The sequence below is a fragment of the Lutra lutra genome, chromosome 1, assembly GCF_902655055.1.
Source record: "Lutra lutra chromosome 1, mLutLut1.2, whole genome shotgun sequence".
Taxonomy (NCBI): domain Eukaryota; kingdom Metazoa; phylum Chordata; class Mammalia; order Carnivora; family Mustelidae; genus Lutra; species Lutra lutra.
In genome coordinates, this window is record NC_062278.1 from 132,390,980 (window position 1) to 132,412,254 (window position 21,275).

The window sequence follows — 21,275 nt, forward strand, 5'->3', positions numbered from 1 at the left end:
GATGTAGGAAGCCTACACCACAGACAAGCAAGTTTCACTTCTCACTTCACTTCTTTCACTTAAAGTAACATCTAAGGAGAAAAATCACTTGGATATCAATAATCCTTTAGGAGAGGAATTCATAATGATAAAAATTGAAATTGAATTGGAAAAACTTAAAAATCAAGAATTAGTCTTTAAAAATAAAATACATAAAACATCAGCTAGTCTAAGAAAACATAAAAACAAAATTAAGAATATATAAGAATTTATAATCATAGATACAGAAGAAATAATGATGTGTGTAACTCTATGCAGATAAATTTGAAAGTTACAAATAAATCAATCCCTATACAGAATAATTTAAGAAAGCTGCAAAGAATTACAACCTACATAAGCACCATGGCTCAAACAAGAAGATGAACCTTAAAGAACAGGTAAGTCCCATGCTTCTTAAGTTGTTTCAAGAAACAGACTAAGAACAGTTTCTCAATTCTTTTAGTGATAACTAAAATCTGGTAAGACAACACAAAAAGAAGAAAAAAAGACACTCCAATCTATTTTAAAAATAAATATTAGCAATAAGAATCAAGTAGCTCAGGGCGCCTGGGTGGCTAAGTCCATTAAGCGTCTGCCTTCGGCTCGGGCCTGGGTCATGGAATTGAGTCTGGCATTGGGCTCCTTGTTCAGCAGGGAGTTTGCTTCTCCCTCTGCCTGCCACTCCCCCTTACTGTATTCTGTATTCTCTCTCTCTCTCTCTCTTGCCCACTCGCTCTGTCAAATAAATAAATAAATCTTAAAAAAAAAAAATCAAGTAGCTTATTAAAATAGCAGTACATACCATGACTAGAGAAGGTTCATTTTAGGAAAACAGAGTTCAATATTAGAAAACTCTATTAATATAACTGGTCATATTTAATGAAGTTTCTATTTGTATTTTAGTTAAGAGATTCTTAAATTACCAAATACAATCAAATGCCTTTTTGCTATCTATGGAACTCATGTTTTTCTGCTTTAAGCTACTAATACAGTAAAAAGACATACACATGCCTTAAACCAACTGCCATTATCAGACTTGAGGGTAATGTACTAGAAGGATTTCCACTGAGATCAAGAGAAATCTTTCACAATTTAATTTTTCTATTTTCATTTTCTTCTAATTAGTATATAATAAAAAGGATGATGTTATTTCCATTTGGGGAAAAAAAAGAAAATGACAGATTTTACTAATCTTTACAATATAGTCATTAAAAAAGTATGGCAATATTACAAATATTTTTTTCACATGTCTAAAATGGAGTGGGAAATGATCTAAAGAATGCAGATACCTTCTTTGAATATAAGAACGTTCATTTGCTGCTTTCTAAAGCCAGGTGAGGGTTGAGAGGTTGGTGAAGTACATGAGGATTAAGCTAAACAGCTAAAAGTCTCAGAACTTCAGAGGCTTTATTACAGAGGCTTATCAATTAACAGGGAAAAGAAAGAAGATCTTATTGAATCACTATCTGCCTCAGAAGACTGCACAATGAAATCAAGTATCTGACAGAAATGTGAATTCACAAATTCTAACTTTCAGAATCATCTAGAAAGTCACACATGCCTATTTCTATAATCCCGAAATGGAAATACAGAATTTGTTTACTTTACTTTGGGAGTAAACTAGAAGAATTAAATGCCTGAAACGTTTCCAGTGTCAATTAATGTCACATTCAAAGTCTTAAAGGCTCTCAGCTAAAAAGATATTCTTTTCGATTCTAAACTAATTTCCTCCAACAACTAAACATCTTTATCATGTAACTTTTGTCTAGATCAGTACTGTGCAAAGGAACTTTCCAAGAAGATGGAAACATTCTATATCTACACTGTCTAATGAGGTAGCTATGAGTCACATGTCACTATTGAGCACTTGAAATGTGGCTAATGCAAGTGAATTTTAAATTTTATTTATATTTAGTTTAAATTTAAATAGTCACAGCTGGTTAGTGACTCCCATAACTGGGGAGAGCAAATTCTAGATCCATCAGCAAAGGATCCTGGAGTTAAGTGTCCACTAGGCCCAAAATACTGTCAAGACTACTGAATTCAGACCTATCTTTCAGACAAAATACTGAGCTCTACAGCTTTCCTAAGAAGAAAGCTATAAGGAAATTCTTAAGAGAATTCTCTTCTATTCTCCTCTTTGCCCGCCTAGAACGGCCGCTGCACTTTATTTAACTATAGAACAAATACTTCTAGGTCATTAAAAACACCTTTAAAAGCAGCCCTAAACCTTCAGAGATTACCTGTAAAGCCTCCTTAGATACCAGATTAAGAGATTAAAACCTAAATGATCTCACATGTATTGTGTGTTACTCACAACACTTGCAACCTTGAGAGGTTTTTTTTGTATCCTTTACTAAGTCACTGGTGTCCTAAGTCATAAAGAACAAAATTCCCTAAGTTCAGAGAGGTACATGTCTTCATTATCTTGAAACTCTACCTCCTCACACAGGACACATACGGCACATGCTCAGTGTTAGTCAAATAGCTTAACAGGCCAACCTATTCAATCATAAATAAACATGCATTCAAATACGATATGTTCATTTACTCGTTTTTAAAAAAGAATGTATGTCAGATAGTAACTAATTTCACATCAGCTTTTTACTCATAACCACAATAACATCAGGAAATGACAAAGGTCTTATTTTTATGATACCCCCATTTGCTATCTGCAAAGAGAAAATGCCCCTTATAAATTATAACTTAATTTGCTATTCTTGTGGGTTTGAAATGAATTTGTTGGCTAATTACTTAAAATTATCATACTAAAGGCTCTTATAAAATATAGCTATATTAAAATCAAATAACAAAAGGAACAAGGACTAAAGTAAAAAAATGTATGAGAAACTTATGACAGATGATGCCATCTACATAACATGAAGAAATGTACAAACACCTTTTCCCCCAACTGAAAAATTAATATTCATTATTGACTTTACTAATTGTACTTGTTTCTGTTTTACTCATGAACTGAAGTTATACATATCATTAAATGTCTATAGGGAATACGCGATTTTCTTCTCTCAAGTTTTCATAACTCACAGATTTATTCTAATAGCTTAATAAATAACATAATTTACATAACCCACTAACACTAATGTTTATTTAGAATCAAGAAACTAAAGCTAATATTTAAATACACATACTTTTTTTTTTTTTAAGATTTTTATTTATTTATTGAGAGAAAGGCAGTGAGAGAGCATGAGCGAGGAGAAAATCAGAGGCAGAAGCAGACTCCCCGTGGAGCTGGGAGCCCGATGCGGGTCTCGATCCCTGGACTCCGGGATCATGACCTGAGCCGAAGGCAGTCGTCCAACCAACTGAGCCACCCAGGCGTCCCTAAATACACATACTTGAGGCACCTTTTCTATGGGGCATTTTGCTCCCATAACAACTGGAGGTAAAGAAAAGAACACGTAAAAAGGTGCTAATGATATTGCTGACAGAGATGAGAAAGATCATCTGAAACAAAGACCACTGAAGCAAAACCCGGGGATGTAATCCAGTTTTGAATATGACAGGTGATGTTCAGATTTTTCAACAGACTAAACTTATATTAATCTACATTAAAACGAACATTCCTGTATTATTCTAATTCCTGCAGATAAAAATATGCTATGCCATTCTTCTCTTTTTAAAGTAGGCTCCACACCCCATGTGGAACCAATGCAGAGCTTGAACTTACCCTGAGATCAAGCCCTGAGCTGAGATCAAGAGTCAGATGTTCAACTGACTGAGCTACCCAGGAGCCCCTATGTTACGCCATTCTTAAATCTTATAATCCTTACAAATACTGCTTTCCTCTTTGAAATACGTTTCATGACACTACTTTTTTTCTACAGCAACTTTTTTTGGGGAAAAAATCCAAATGTATTAGATCAGATACTGTATTAAGTATTACCATGGATTGACCCAGTGTTAAAACAGCATATATCAGGGGCGCCTGGGTGGCTCAGTGGGTTAAGCCTCTGCCTTTGGCTCAGGTCATGATCTCAGGGTCCTGGGATTGAGCCCCGCCTTGGGCTCTCTGCTCAGCGGGGAGCCTGCTTCCCGCTCTCTCTCTGCCTGCCTCTCTGCCTACTTGCGATCTCTGTCAAATAAATAAATAAAATCTTAAAAAAAAAAACTATTTAAAAAACCCAGCACATATTAGAGCTGGGTTCAAGGACATGGCAGTAAATAAGGGAGTCAGCCCCTCAAAGACCCATCTCGAACCAACATTTTCATTGTTATTATTTGAGAAAGAGCGGGGGTAGGGAGAGAGGGAGCGGGAGAGGGAGAGTCTTTTTTTTATATATAATTTTTAAATTTTTTTATAAACATATAATGTACTATTAGCCCCAGGGGTACAGGTCTGTGAATTGCCAGGTTTACACACTTCACAGCACTCACCATAGCACATACCCTCCCCAATGTCCATAACCCCACCACCCTCTGCCTAGCCCCCTACTCCCGGCAACCCTCAGTTTGTTTTGTGACATTAAGAGTCTCTTATGGTTTTTCTCCTTCCCGATCCCATCTTGTTTCATTTATTCTTTTCCTACTCCCCAAACCTCCCACATTGCATCTCCACTTCCTCATATCAGGGAGATCATATGACAGTTGTCTTTCTCCAATTGACTTATTTCGTTAAGCCTAATACCCTCTAGTTCCATCCACGTCGTCGCAAATGGCAAGATTTCATTTCTTTTGATGGCTACATAGTATTCCATTGTATATATATACCACTTCTTCTTTATCCATTCATCTGTTGGTGGACATCTAGGTTCTTCCCATAGTTTGGCTATTGTAGACATTTCTGCTATAAAGATTCGGGTGCACGTGCCCCTTCGGATCACTACATTTGTATCTTTAGGGTAAATACCCAGTAGTGCAATTGCTGGGTTATAGGGTAGCTCTATTTTCAACTTTTTGAGAAACCTCCATGCTGTTTTCCAGAGTGGTTGCACCAGCTTGCATTCCCACCAGCAGTGTAGGATGGTTCCTCATTCTCCGTATTCTCGCCAGCATCTGTCATTTCCTGACTTGTTAATTTTAGCCATTCTGACTGGTGTGAGGTGGTATCTCATTGTGGTTTTTTGTATTTCCCTGATGTCGAGTGATTGTGGAGCACTTTTTCATCTGTCTGTTGGCCATCTGGATGTCTTCTTTGCAGAAATGTCTGTTCATGTCCTCTGCCCATTTCTTGATTGGATTATTTGTTCTTTGAGTGTTGAGTTTGATAAGCTCTTTATAGATTTTGGATACTAGCCCATATATCTGATATGTCATTTGCAAATATCTTCTCCCATTCTGTCAGTTGTCTTTTGGTTTTGTTAACTGTTTCCTTTGCTGTGCAAAAGCTTTTGATCTTGATGAAGTCCCAATAGTTCATTTTTGCCCTTGCTTCCCTTGCCTTTTGAGATGTTCCTAGGAGGAAGTTGCTGCGGCTGAGGTCGAAGAGGTTGCTGCCTGTGTTCTCCTCAAGGATTTTGATGGATTCCTTTCTCACACTGAGGTCCTTCATCCATTTTCAGTCTATTTTCGTGTGTGGTGTAAGGAAGTGGGCCGGTTTCATTTTTCTGCATGTGGCTGTCCAATTTTCCCAACATCATTTGTTGAAGAGGTTGTTTTTTTTTCCATTGGACATTCTTTCCTGCTTTGTCAAAGATTAGTTGACCATAGAGTTGAGGGTCTATTTCTGGGCTCTCTATTCTGTTCCATTGATCTATATGTCTGTTTTTGTGCCAGTACCATACTGTCTTGATAATGACAGCTTTGTAATAGAGCCTGAAGTCTGGAATTGTGGTTCCACCAACTTCGGCTTTCTTTTTCAATATTCCTCTGGCTATTCGAGGTCTTTTCTGGTTCCATATACATTTTAGGATTATTTGTTCCATTTCTTTGAAAAAAATGGATGGGATTTTGATAGGGATTGCATTAAATGTGTAGATTGCTTTAGGTAGCATAGACATTTTCACAATATTTGTTCTTCCAATCCATGAGCATGGAACATTTTTCCATTTCTTTGTGTCTTCCTCAATTTCTTTTATGAGTACTTTATAGTTTTCTGAGTACAGATTCTTTGCCTCTTTGGTTAGGTGTATTCCTAGGTACCTTATGGTTTTGGGTGCAATTGTAAATGGGATTGACCCCTTCATTTCTCTTTCTTCTGTCTTGTTGTTGGTGTAAGGAAATGCAACTGATTTCTTTGCATTGATTTTATATCCTGACACTTTACTGAATTCCTGTACAAGTTCTAGCAGTTTTGGAGTGGAGTCTTTTGGGTTTTCCACATATAGTATCATATTATCTGTGAAGACTGATAGTTTGACTTGTCAATTTGGATGCCTTTAATTTCTTTTTGTTGTCTGATTGCTGAGGCTAGGACTTCTAGTACTACTTTGAATAGCAGTGGTGATAATGGACATCCCTGCCATGTTCCTGAGAGAGGAAGAATCTTTTTTTTTTTTTTAATTTATTTGACAGAGAGAGAGGGGGAAGCAGCCTCCCTGCTGAGCAGAGAGCCTGACGCAGGGCTCCATACCAGGACCCCTGGATCATGACCTGAGCTGAAGGCAGAGGATTAACCCACTGAGCCACCCAGGCACCCCACCCTTTTTTAAAAGATTTTTATTTATCTGACAGACAGAGATCACAAGTAGGCAGAGAGGCAGGCAGAGAGAGGAGGAAGCAGGCTCCCCGCAGAGCATAGAGCCCAAAGCAGGGCTTGATCCCAAGACCCTGGGATCATGACCCGAGCCGAAGGCAGAGCCTTTAACCCACTGAGCCACCCAAGCGCCCGGAGAGGGAGAGTCTTAAGCAGACTCCACATCTAGCACAGAGTCCCAGACAGCCTAGATCTCACAACCCTGAGATCATGACCTGAGCTGATATCAAGAGTCTGGCCACCCAGGCACCCCCTGACGTTTTATTTATTATTAAGTTAACTAATTCAAACATCTGAAATGAATTTCAAAGTAGTTATGAGATAAGATACTTGTCAGTCATTGTTTGAAAGTTAATTCCAGACCTGAATACTCTTAACCAGCATGTGTCAATGAAAAATGTACAAAAGTGTCAACAGATGCTCCAAAAATACTGGCCAACATCACCATATTCTTCTACACAAAATTTCATTACCATTCAACTCTCTTAGAGAAAATTCAATATTACTTTCTTTTTGTAAAGTACAAAAAAAAAAGCTTTTGGTTTACTATAAAAAAAATGGGTTCTCAAATTTCTTGAGGTTATAAAACCTTTGTGTATTACCTTAAAAGTTAAGAACCTCCTGTCCAAGTACTAACCAGGTCTGATCCTGCTTAGCTTCTGAGATCGGAGCAGATCAGGAGCATTCAGGGTGTTATAGCTATAGACTGAACCTCAGTTCTTTCAGTAGATAATCTATGCAATGGGCCTCAAATAAGCCGAATAGATCTAAGCAGAATTGGAAGACAGCTTTTAGGTTACCTAGCCTAGTCTCCTTAACCTGAGCAAAGGTGGCTAATTTTAATTGTTTGTTACAGTGCAAGGGAACTTAAGAGCAATTCTATTTTTTTTTTCCAGTACTGCAGATACTAACCATTGTTTCTTAGAATTAAGCCAATATATTCTTTCCCACAAATTTCACCTGCTGGTTCAAGTTCTGTCTTTCAACTTCACATAGGATACAAAAATTTTTCTGCCAACCAGACTTTCACTTTGAATCCTCTTTCCTAAGCTGAACACTCTAATTCCTTCAACCATTTTAAAATAAGTTTTGGCGGAGGCACCTGAGAGGCTCAGTGGGTTAAGCCTCTGCCTTCAGCTCGGGTCATGATCTCAGGGTCCTGGGATAGAGCCCTGCATCGGGCTCTCTGCTCAGTGGGGAGTCTGCTTCTGTGTCTCTCTCTGCCTGCCTCTCTGCCTACTTGTGATCTCGCTCTCTAACAAATGTATAAAATCTAAAAAAAAAAAAAGTTTTGGCTACCAATTTCTAAGAAGCCATTAGGATTCTCAAAGAACCTAGGGTTGTTCCTTTTACTATTAAAAGCTTCACAATCCAGTTACCTGAATTAGAATTTTAGTCCATCAAATAATGAAACTAAGGATAACTAAAGTGCAAGGTTTCTCAAAGAGTTAGGAGATCAATGGTAAGCAATGCTGAAGGAGGCACTACAACGTAATAGTTTACCCCACCAGCTCTGGAGTCACTGCCTGGGTTCGAATACTATCTGGACTATTCTATTCACTTTCTATGTATCCTCTGATAATTTACTTAACCTCTCTGAGCTTAAGTATGACAAATGTATAAAGACATGTATCCACCATTACAATATCATACACAGTAAGTTTCACTGCCCCAAATATCCTCTGTGCTCCTTTGTCTGTTATTCCTCCCTCCCCCTAAACCTTGGCAACCACTCATCTTTTTACTGTCTCCAAAGTTCTGCCTTTTCTGCAACATCATATAGTTGGACTTACACAGTATGCAACCTTTTCAGACTGGCTTCTGTCACTCAGTAGTATGCATTTAAGTTTCTTTCATTTCTTTCCTAGCTTGATGCTTGACTACGTTTTAGCACTGAATAAGTCATCATCTGCACGTACTACAGGTTATCCATCCATTCACTTACTGACGGACATCTTGGTTGTTTCCAAGTTTTGGTAATATGAATAAAGGTGCTATAAACATCTGTGTGCAGGTTTTTGTGTGGATATAATTTTCAACTCTTTTGGGTAAATACTATAGAGTGTGATTGCTGGATCATACAGTAAGAGGACATTTGAGTCTTATAAGAAATCACCAAACAGTCTTTCAAAGTGGCCATACCATTTTGCATTCCCACCATCAACGGATGAGACCCTTTGCTCCACATCCTCACCAGCATTTGGTATGGCCAGTGTTCTGATCTCTACATTTGCATTTCTCTGATGACGTGAAGTTATCTTTTCATACGTTTATTTGTTATCTGTATTTCTACTTTGGTGAGATCCCTGTTAAAGTCTTTGGCTCATTTTTTTTAAAAGATTTTATTTATTCATTTGACAGAGAGAGAGATCACAAGTAGGCAGTGGCAGGCAGAGAGATGGGAGGAAGCAGGCTCCCCACAGAGAGCCCCATGTGGGGCTTGACTCCAGGATCCCGAGATCATGACCCAAGCTGAAGGCAGAGGTTTAACTCACTGAGCCACCCAGGTGCCCCCAGTGTCTTTGGCTCATTTTTTAAAGGTTGTTTTCTTATTGTTGAGTTTTAAGGGTTCTCTGTATACTTTGAATAGTCAAATAGTCAAGTGTCTTTTACAAATATTTTCTCCCACTTGTTTTTACATTCTCTTGACAGTGTCTTTCACAGAAAAGTTTTTAATTTTAATGAAATCTGGCTGATCAATTCATTTCTTCATGGGTCACATCTTTGGTGTTTTATCTAAAAAGTCATTACCAAACCCAAGATTCATCTAGATTTTCTCCCATGTTATTTTTTAAGATTTTATTTATTTATTTGACAGAGAGAGATCACAAGTAGCAGAGAGGCAGGCAGAGAGAGAGCGAGGGAAGCAGGCTCCCTGCTGAGCAGAGAGCCCAATGCGGGACTCGATCCCAGGACCCTGAGACCATGACCTGAGCCGAAGGCAGCGGCTTAACCCACTGAGCCACCCAGGCGCCCCTCCCATGTTATCTTTTAAGACTTCTGTGTTTCACATTTAGGTCAGTGATCCATTTTTTAATTAATTTTTATGAAAAGTGTAAAGTCTGTGCCTAGATTCTTTTTTTTTCTTTTCCCTTTTTAATTTTTGCATGTGCATGTCCAAATGATCAGCATCACTTGTTGAAAAGACTATCTCTGCTCCTGGGGCTAGCTTTAAATACAAGCAACACTATGTGTAAATATAAAATTCCTAAAAAGGGGATACATTATTATTTGTACTTTTGGATGAAAAATGTTCAAATCCCAGACTGCCTGATAATAAGCACAAAGAATTATATAAAGAAAAGACAAAACAATTGAAGATGGACTCATCTGAGGTTTAGAGGCTGGCAGGGTCAAGAGCTAGATCAACAAAGCAAGTGAAAAATCCTCAAGATTTCTAGGATTATCAGAGTTGGTGACACTTGTAAATTCCAGATGGCTAAAGAGAAAAGTATCTTTTCTTTTGCAGGATTCTAGTTCTACACATAAGAAAGGTATCAGAAATTTGCCAGCTTCATTTTCAGTCAATTTTCCTCTCAATTTTCTGTATTTAGTCACTTCACAGACTGTATATGAATGTCATAAGCATAAGCCATTTTTTTTTAAAGATTTTATTTATTTATTTGACAGAGAGAAATCACAAGTAGGCAGAGAGGCAGGCAGAGAGAGAGGAGGAAGCAGGCTCCCCGCTGAGCAGAAAGCCCTATGTGGGGCTCGAACCCAGGACCTGGGATCATGACCTGAGCCAAAGGCAGCGGCTTAACCCACTGAGCCACCCAGGCGCCCCAAGCATAAGCCATTTAATTCCACAGACTGATTACCATATATATCCATCCCAACATATTAAAATCTAGTGCAGACACTAAAGTGCTACTCTTAAAATGCAGAGCATTTGCTACAATTAATGTATGCAAATATCAAAGTGATCCACACATAGATTTTACTTGTAATTTCTACCCAGAAAAAAACTAAAAACCTGTATTTTGAAAATCATTCTAAAGTTTCCCAAAGTGAATCTGCATTTGTTTTTTGTTTTTTGTTTTTGTTTTTTTAAGATTTATTTGTCAGAGAGAGAAAGGGAGAGAGACAAAGCATGAACAGGGCGAGCAGCAGACAGAAGGAGAAGCAGACTTTCTGCTGAGCTAGGAGCCCAATGCAGGACTCCATCCCAGGACCTGGGGATCATGACCAGAGCCAAAGGCAGACACTTAACTGACTAAGCCACTCAGGCATCCCTGCACTTTTGCTTTAACTGAAATATAAGTATCCTTCTTCCTATTAGAAATGGTTTGCTTGAGGGGCACCTGGGTGGTTCCGTGAGTTAAAGTCTCTGCCTTCAGCTCAGGTCATGATCCCAGGATCCTGGGATTGAGCCCCACATCCGGCTGGCTCTCTGCTCCGTGGGGAGTCTGCTTCCTCCTCTCTCTCTGCCTGCCTCTCTGCCTACTTGTGATCTCTGTCTGTCAAATAAATAAATAAAATCTTAAAAAAAAAAAAAGGAAAAAAGAAATGGCTTGCTTAGGCCAAAAAGGAAACTTTGCTCTTTCATGAAAGAAAAGTGCTTTTTACTCCTGAAATCTATTCCCCCAACCAGTTACTGCCACAACAAACATGTAGTTATGTAATTTCCAAGGGGGAAAATGACAAGCACAGGAGAAAAGGCTACTTGACCAGCTAAGGAGACTACACTAACCATGAATAAACCTGAATTAATAAGAGCACAGGACAGTGGTTGTAAAATGAGACACAAGAAAACTATTACAAAGGTAACATGAAATAGGTCATATGAATAGCCTCAAAGGAAACATGTGAGAAAGGTTATTTTTAATTTAGAACACCTCTAAATATATAGACATATTTAATTTAGACATATATTTTAAACTTAGAAATACACAGGAAGAAAAATATTCATCTTTGCTGCCACTATCAACATTTTTCTGAATGTTGCGCCTGGGTTAGCAGTATGTATACAGGCATAAAGAGACTTAAAACTGAGGCCCTAAATCCCCAAAATCACATGTAAAATTTGTTGTAAATAGACCTATTTCTAGAGAAAGGTTCAATATACAACTCTGAAACAACAGAGCTTTAATGTTAACCATTTGTTTTTTACATTAACACTGATGAGGAATGCTTTAAGCTACAACTGGCCACATAAAATAGGTAAGTATAATAAAAATTTGAGTGCCACATAATAATGTACATAATTAATGAAATAACTATCACACTCTGGAAATGCAAGATCTTTCAAGAAGGTAAAAGCTTCAAGGTATGTACACTAAAAACAACAAAACACTGTTGAAAGAAAATTTAAATATGTAAACAAATAGACATCCCACATTCATGGATCAAATCAATATTGTTAGGGTGGCAATACTCTCCTATTTGATCCACACATTTAATAAAATCCCTATCAAAATCCCAGCAGCCTTTTTGTAAAATTGACTAGCTGACTCTAAAATTCATATGGAAATGCAAGAGACCCAGAAGAGCCCAATCTTGAAAACCAACAAAGTTAGAACCTCAAATTCCTAGTTTTAAAACTTAATACAAAGCCACAGGAATCAAGACAACATAGTTCTGGCATAAGGTCAGGTATATAGATCAATGGGACAAAATTGGCAGTTCAGAAATAAACTTTTACATGAATGGCCTATTATTTTTGACAAGCGTGCCATAACAATTCAGTGAGGAAAGAATAATCTTTTCGACAAATGATGTTGGGACAACTGGATATCCGCATGCCAAAAGAATAAAGTTGGATCCCTATTTCACACTATATACAAAAATTAACCCAAAATTGAAGCTATAGAATTCTTCAAGTATAGAAGTAAATCTCTGAGACCTTGGATTGGATTAAGTAATGGCTTCTCAGATAAGACACCAAAAACACAAATAGCAAAAGAAAAAGATAAACTGGATTTCATCAAAATAAAAAACTTTGTGCTTCAGGTGATAACCATGAAGAAAGTGAAAAGACAACCCACAAAATAGCAGAAAATATCTGCAAACCATTTATCTGATAAGCAATCTGTATTTGGAATGTATAACGAACTCTTACAACTCAATAATAAAAGGATGACTAACCGAAATAAAAAATGGATAAATGATTTGAATAGACATTTTGTGGAAAATATACAAATGGCCAACAAACACACAAAAAGATATTCAACATTTTAGTATCAAGGAAATGCAAATTAAAACCACAACAAGGGGTGCCTGGGTGGCTCAGTCAGTTAATAATCTGACTCTTAGTTTCAGCTCAGGTCATGATCTCAGGGGTTGTGGGGCTGAGCCCCACCTCAGGCTCTGCACTCAGCGGGGAATGTGCTTGAAGACTCTCTCCTTCTGTTCCTCCCTCCACTCACACACCAAGTGCATGCACTCTTTCTCGAAAGAGATAAATAAATATTTTTAAAAATAATAAAATGACAACAAGGTAACACTTCCTATTCATTAGGATAGCTAAAATAAAAAAAGAGAGACAATGGCAAGTGTTGGTAAGGATGTAGAGAAATTGGATTCCTCATACCCTGATAGTAGGATTGCAAAAAGTTAAATGTAGAGTTACTATGTAATTCTATATAATTCTATATAACATCAATTCCACTCCTAGGTATGTACCCAAGAGAACTGTAAATACATAGTCTCCTGTAAGGTTACACACAGACATTGACAGCAGCATTATTCACACCAGTAAAAAAGTGTAAACAATACGAATGTCCATCAACTGATGAATGGATAAACCAAATGCAGTAAATCCGTACAACAGAATACTACTTGGCAATAAAAAGAAATGAAATGCACAAGCTACAATATGAACCTTCAAAACACTATGCTAAGTGAAAGACAGTCATGAGTCTGGTTTCATGGTCTTGGTTTCAGCTCAGGTCATGATCTCAGGGTCACTGGGATGGAGCTCCATTTTGGACTCTGCACTCAGCAGAGTTTGCTTAAGATTCTCTCCTTCTCCCATTGCCCCTCCCCTCTGTGTTTGTGCGCATACACTCACCCTCACTCTCAAAATAAATAAATAAATCTTTTAAAAAAGCTGATCTTGTGACAGAAAGTAGATTAGTGGCTGCCAGATACTGAGAAGATAGGAAAAAAGGGAAATAACTGCTAATATCATTAGAGAAGATTTTTGGGGAGATGATGAAATGCTCCAAAAATAATTAGTGTCCACTACTCTACTGAATATATTAAAACAACCGAATTGTACACTTTAAAAAGATGAATTTTATGTTATGTAAATTTTATCTTAATAAAGATTATTAAAACAAAACAAAAAAGTTTCAAAGTGTCAATGATGGAGGCAAGGAATTGTGCTAAAGCACATGAACAGTTCTGCTCCAAATTATTACGTAAAAAAAAAAAAAGAGGGTGTCTTAAGTCTTAGTCCCAACTTTCCTAAAACCTCAAAAAATTTTTTCCAGATGATTGCAATCATTGATAAGTTCACAAACATAATATTCAGTAAGCTTATTCTTCTTTTTAAAATTAATTATTTATTTACTTGACAGAGATCACAAGTAGACAGAGAGGAAGGCAGAGAGAGAGAGAGGAGGAAGCAGGCTCCCCATGGAGCAGAAAGCCCAACGTGGGACTCGATCCCAGGGCTCTGGGATCATGACCTGAACTGAAGGCAGAGGCTTTAACCCACTGAGCCAGCCAGGTGCCCCAGTTAAGCTTATTCTTTAGAATTCATGTTTCAGTATGCTATACTTGTATTAAAAATAGAAGTTATAGTAATGATGATCAGAGCAATCTACCACTTGAGGAAAAAATAAAAATCTTTGCAACATACAATTTTTTAAAGGCTGATTCAAAGAACTGAATGACTCACATTGCTCCGAGTACATCAATTTTCTAACTTTGCTCAATGAAATTAGATGAAGAAAAAATTTCAAGACAAATATTCTACAAGTTTAACAAGTTATGCTCCCTAATTTAGGAGCTCATACAATTGAGTTACTAAACGGAAACAAACACTCTTTCAAAATTATAGTCAGTTTGCTAATGCAAATGAGAAACACTACAGAATTCAGATATTGCACCATTCTAAGAAGTTACTACACTATTACCTAAAAGATGAAAAGTCCAGAAAAAGATCTAAAGTTACTGGCTTTGTATACATAGCATGGTTTATCTGAGGCCTGATGTGGAATAGTGCGGTCACCTAACTGTAGAAGCATGGAACACTCATTTTACTTACTGGTACCTAAAAGGATTAGACAAGAAACTGTTTCTGGTAATGGTCAACAGGTCCCATTCACTGAATACTCAGTGTGTTTAAAGCATGATTTTAAAACCTTCACATGCTCCATGTCACTTCATTTAATCCTCACAGCAATCTGAGGAGTAGGAATTACCACCAGTTTTATAAAAAGGAAACAGAAGCATCAACATCTTGGTCTGACCAGACAGGCTACTAAAAAATGTCACTGCCTCCCCCAAGGAAAAAATAAGATCAAACTCCATTTTAAAAATTCATTATGGACTAAAGAAAGATTATAAATGCACTATTAGCATATTTCTCTGACAGACAAATCAACACAAAAATGCAGCCATCACACACAGGTTTGTCTCCAGGCAATAAAGCTGTGGAGTTAGACTCTGCCGCTACTACATAATCCAGTCACTAATAGACAACATCCAGGAAGGTAGATAGATGGTCTGTTTTCCTTTTGGTACTGTTAATTCTTACCAACTCCCTCCTAACACAGACACAGAAAACCCAGAAATGTCAAAAGAAAAAAAAGAACAATAATTGATTCCAAGTGTAGCATTTGCATTTAAAATATGCACATATGCTTTTCAGAAGAGAAGGGCTAAATGGCATAACTGAGCTGTGTGGTACTACTCAAGATATTGAAAGTTACATTTAAAATGATACTTCATAGAAGCACAGAAAAATAAAACCAACAGAAATACTTACTTTCCCTCCATGAATGTTTTGTTGTGTAGAAACATGCCAAATCCTTGTTTTCCCTAATTATGTTCATTTTGTGCTGAAACCTGGAAGATAAAAATATGGCTGAATTTAGTACAGTTATCCTTCGAGTTTTCCTGAATCTCTCCATACCATACTTTCAGAGCTTGCCATATACTACTGATTTTAAGGCACAAGACCATAGGTTTTAGGGAATAGGCACTGATCTGTTCACAGCTCTGTCACAGACTTTAGCATACCATATTGTGACTGCCTGCTCCCCTCTACTACACTGGGTTTCTTTTTTTTTTTTAAGATTTTATTTATTTATTTGACAGAGAGAATCACAAGTAAGCAGACAGGCAGGCAGAGAGAGAGGAGGAAGCAGGCTTCTGCTGAGCAGAAAGCCTGATGTGGGGCTCGAACCCAGGACCTGGGATCATGACCCGACCGAAGGCAGCGGCCCAACCCACTGAGCCACCCAGCGCCCCAACACTGGGTGTTCTTGAGGACAAGAATTGCCCTCAACATCCCAAGAGTAGAGACCTAATAAAAAAAAATGTTCAAGTAAATGCATCTTTAAACCTCACATTACCAACAATGCCTTGGCACAATATGGGCACCTAAAAATGTTTGCCAAGTATCAAATCAACTCGAAAAGGTTTTCATTGAGTTACTAAGTGCCAGCTGTTCTGCTGTCACTGTCACTTAAGGAGACCCACTATAAATACAATTTAACTTAAAAATGACAATATTTAATATTAAAAAATCTAAAATGTCCATAGCAAAAAAATCTAAAATGCTCATAAAGTAAATATTAGCATCTAAAGATAATCATTCTAGCCTCCCCTCCTCTATTTAGGTGTTTTTTAAAACAAAATTGAGACTGTCATTATACTGCTTAAGCCTGTTTTCACACAATTTAACCGTCTTCTATAGAACCTTCTACGGAATTAAATATTCTTTAAAAAGAAGTGATTTTTTAAGGCTATATGATATTCCACTATATGAATATACTAGAACAATACTACTTACAGTGTAATCGCAAGCATCAAGCTAAGTACAGAAAACTGACAGTAAGTGTTTAGAAACCTAAAAAACATTTGGTGAGTGAACTGGCTGAAGAGTACACAGACCAAATAGTTCAGGATTCTCAAATTTGTACGATAGACCACAGGGTAATAGTTTCCAACCGCTTCATGCAGAGGGACCATGTTATGTGCATATTTTAAAATTAGTCTACTGACTATAACCTAGAAGTGTATGAAATCCAGAACCCACTTATTTCATGAAAAAAAAATTAAATTTAGTTAATTGTACAGGATAAATTATCGGAACCGTTTACTAAAAAAAAAAAAAAAAACTCATAAATTTTGAAAATACTACATAGTTTACTTCATACTGCATAAAAGTTAAAAATAAATAGTGGTCATTTATTTCTTTTGTGACCTGACCATCTTTCCCACCCTTACTTAGAAATGTACTTAAAAAATACTGGACACATACCAAAGTGTCAGGGCACACTAAATAGCTAGAATTATGGTTCCGATCACATTATGGTTCACACTGGTATAATTTGTTTTTAATCAGCAAGTATTCTTCTAATAATGTGAATAAAATGAATTTCATTCAAAAAGGACACTTTTTTTTTTAAAGATTTTATTTATTTATTTGTCAGAAAGAGAGAGAGAGAAAGCACACAAGCAGGCAGAGAGGCAGGCAGAGGCGGAGAGAGAGGCAGGCTCCCTGCTGAGCAAGGAGCCCGATACGGGACTTGATCCCAGGACCCCAGGATCATGACCCGAGCCGAAGGCAGCGGCTCAAACCCACTGAGCCACCCAGGCGTCCCAAAAAAGGACACTTTTATAACAGCTTTTTAAGATATAATTCACACAACCATAGAATTCACCCTTTTTAAGTAAACAATTCAGGGTTTTTAGCATATTCAGAGTTCTACAACCAATGCTGTTTTTAGAACATTTTTGTCATCCCATAAAGAAACCCTGTAGCAGTCACTCCTCATTCCCACTCACTCCCAGCACCTGGCAACCACTAATCTACTTTCTGTCACTACAGATTTGCCTGTTTTAGACATCTCATATATATGAATCATACAAAATGTGGTCTCTGTGACTGCCTTCTTTCATGTAGCATGACATTTCAAAGTTCATCCACACTCTGGAATGTGTTAGTTTCCTTCTATTGTATAGATATACCACATTTGTTTAGTTTATCAGTTGATGGACATTTGTGTTGTGTCTTTTTGGCTATTAGGAATCATGCTGCTAAAAGCATTTGTATGAACACGTTTTATTTCTCTTGAGTATATATACCTCCATAGCAAAAACATTTTAAAAGACTACTGCCATTTTGAAATTGCTTTCTTCATTCCTACTACTTTTGTATTAGCAAAGTGGCAAGGGCCTCTACACTCTATGTAGAACACTCTTCCCCTGGACACCTACATGGTTCACATGTCCTTCAAATCAGTGTTTAAATGGTCACTTTTTTTTTTTTAACATTTTAAGATTTTATTATTTGTCAGAGAGAGGAGAGCGAGCGAGCACAGCAGACAGAATGGCAGGCAGAGGCAGAGGGAGAAGCATGCTCCCCGCCAAGCAAGGAGCCCGATGTGGGACTCGATCCCAGGATGCTGGGATCATGACCCGAGCCGAAGGCAGCCGCTTAACCAACTGAGCCACCCAGGCGTCCCTAAATGTCACTTTTATAATGAGGCCTACTCTAACTATCCTGTTATAAATTGTAATCACTCTCCTCATTCTACACCTTCAATTCCCCCTGATTCCTGCTCATTTTTCTTCTATGGCACCTTTCACTGTCAATTTATTCAATGTGCAATTTATTACCCATCTAATCCTGCTACCATTATCAAGAGAGAAGCATTTTTGTCTGTTAAGCTAATTTATACACATATATCCCCAAAGTCTACAAGAGTTCCTGACACAAAATGGGTGCTCAATAAGTACTTAAGTGAATGAATGAAATGCAGCAACCCCACGGGAAATCCTGATGTCCACTTTAAACTTGATGTTCTAACAGGTACTCCTAAATAAGGTTTTGTCAAATCTTCTGGAAAAGCATCAACTCATGCTCTGAGGAATAAGAGAACCACAAGTAACAGCAAGATTAGGGAAACCTTTAATGTTACTAGAGAGGAAATTACAGTCAACTGACATCTTCCTTTCTAATGTGTATGGAGACAGCTAAATATAGTCCTGACAGTTGGTGCATTTTGTTTGTTTTTTTTTCCCCTGGATTGTGTATCTGAGATGAAACAGACAGCCGACTAAGACTTATTAAAACCAGCAGACATTTTTCCTGGCTTCCAAATCATTTGCAGTACATGACATTGCTGAAAAGAAACTTAGGTAAGATCTCTGAGAATATGCCAAAATAGTGAAAAATATAGGTCTACAGATGTTATCTTTCCCCTCATATACTACGACTGAATATTGGAATAAGGGATTAAAAAAGGAGGACACAAAAGGTGATGACCAATACTAAGGAGTGGAGTTTGGACTGCTAGACCATAACTTATCTGACTGACAAGACTCTGTGCCAAGGCCTATCTTGGTACAAGAAAATGCACTTGAGTGAAGAGTGACTGGTATCATTTAGGGACTTTAAATTTAAAATGGAGGTAAGAGAAAAATAATAAAGACTTTAAAATGATAGCTCCAGGGGTGCCTGGGTGGCTCACTGGGTTAAAGCCTTTGCCTTAGGCTCCGGTCGTGATCCCAGGGTCCTGGGATCGAGTTCCACATCAGGCTCTCTGCTCGGCAAGGAGCCTGCTTCCTCCTCTCTCTCTGCCTGCCTCTCTGCCTACTTGTGATCTCTGTCTGTCAAATAAATAATTAAAATCTTTAAAAATAAAAATGATAGTGCCAAAGAACTTAAGACCATGACCCGGGGGGTGGGGAGCAGGGAGTACTCCTAAAGATGACTTTGTAGGTATTGCTGATTTGGGAATACGTAACTCAAACAGACCTTTTAGGAGGAGAATTAAAACAAGTTTACATCAAGAAGGCTTATCTACAACTTTCTAAAGACCTAGGAACTCGGTGGTGATAAAAGCACCAGACTCCAGAGTTCTTAGGTTAGGACAGTTAAAGGAAAAAGAGAGAGAAGATCTAACTAACATACACATTAGTATAAAATTAAACTACTGGAAGATATATAAATGGCCAACAGGTATATGAAAAGATGTTCAATGTCACTATCAGAGAAATGCAACTCAAAAGCACTAGAGGGGGTGTATGGCTGGCTCAGTCGATGGAGCACGTGACTCCTGATCTCAGGGTTGTGAGTTCAAGCCCCACGTTGGGTGTAGAGATTGCCCAAAATTAAATAAGTAAAATCTTAAAAAAAAAAAAGAGGCATGAGATATTACCTCACACCTGTTATGGCAGCCATTATCAAAACAAACAAACCAAAACCCCAAAAGACAACAAGTTTTGGCAAGGATGTAGAGAAACTGAATACTGGTAGTGAGAATGCAAAATGGTATAGGCAGTATGGAAAACAGTACAGAAGTTCCTAACAATTAAAAATAGAACTAACATATGATCTAGCAATGAAACTTCCAGGTATTTATCCAAAAGAATTGAAATTAGGATCTTCAAGAGTCAACTCCCATGTTCACTACAGCATTTTCTATAAGAGCCAAGACATGGAAACAACTTCAAATCCATCAACGGATGAAAAAATAAAAAATGTGGTATACACACACAAAGGAGTATTTTTCAGCCGTGAAAAAGAAGGAAATCTTGCAATATGCAACATAGGTGAACTTTGGGGGACATGATGCTAGGTGAAATAAGTCAGCCACAGAAGGGCCAATACTGCATTAGTCCACGCTGTATTATATGAGGTATCTAAAATAGTCAAACTCGGGCACCTGGGTGGCTCAGTTGGTTAAGCAACTGCCTTCGGCTCAGGTCATGATCCTGGAGTCCCAGGATCAAGTCCCACATCAGGCCCTCTGCTCATCAGGGAGCCAGCTTCTCCCTCTGCCCCTCGCCCCTTTCATGCTCTCTCTCTCTCTCTCATAAATAAAATCTTAAAAAAAAAAAAAAAATAAATAAAATAGTCAAACTCACAGAAACAGAGAGTAGAATGGTGGCTGCCAGGAACTGGGGTGCAGTAGAAAGGGGGAGTTGCTAATCAATGGGTATAAAGTTTCTGCTGTGCAAGATAATTAAGTTGCAGAGATCTGCTGTACAGCATGGTGCCTATAGTTAACAATACTGTACTGCACACTTAAAAATCTGTTAAGAGGGGGCACCTGGGTCGCTCAGTGGGTTAAGCCTCTGCCTTTGGCTCAGGTCATGATCCCAGGGGCCTGGGATCGAGTCCCGCATCGGGCTCTCTGCTCAGTGGGGAACCTGCTTCCCCTCATCTCTGTCTGTCTCTCTGCCTACTTCTGATCTGTCAAATAAATAAAATCTTTAAAAAAAAAATCTGTTAAGAGGACAGATCTCATGTTGAAGTGCTCTTACCACAATAAAATAAAATTTAAGAAAATTTTAAACTACTGATTACCTGGCTAACAGAAGAAATACTGATGCAGATAACCATGTTGACAGAAAAAATACAATATAAGATTAAAGAAGTACCTCAACTCTCTCTGGACATCAGTAGCCGTTCCTATGG

The 21,275-nt window shown here is 37.8% G+C and overlaps 1 protein-coding gene across 1 annotated transcript in view; it reads right to left on the reverse strand.

The window, feature by feature from the left end:
* The window catches only part of DNAJC13 (DnaJ heat shock protein family (Hsp40) member C13), a 124,816-nt gene that overhangs the window by 89,156 nt on the left and 14,385 nt on the right, over nucleotides 1-21,275 (reverse strand). Inside the window, exon 2 of the mRNA XM_047737029.1 lies at nucleotides 15,605-15,688. Within this exon, the coding sequence (XP_047592985.1) occupies nucleotides 15,605-15,675 (71 nt within the window). The 5' untranslated portion in view covers nucleotides 15,676-15,688. The remainder of the gene's footprint in view (nucleotides 1-15,604; nucleotides 15,689-21,275) is intronic.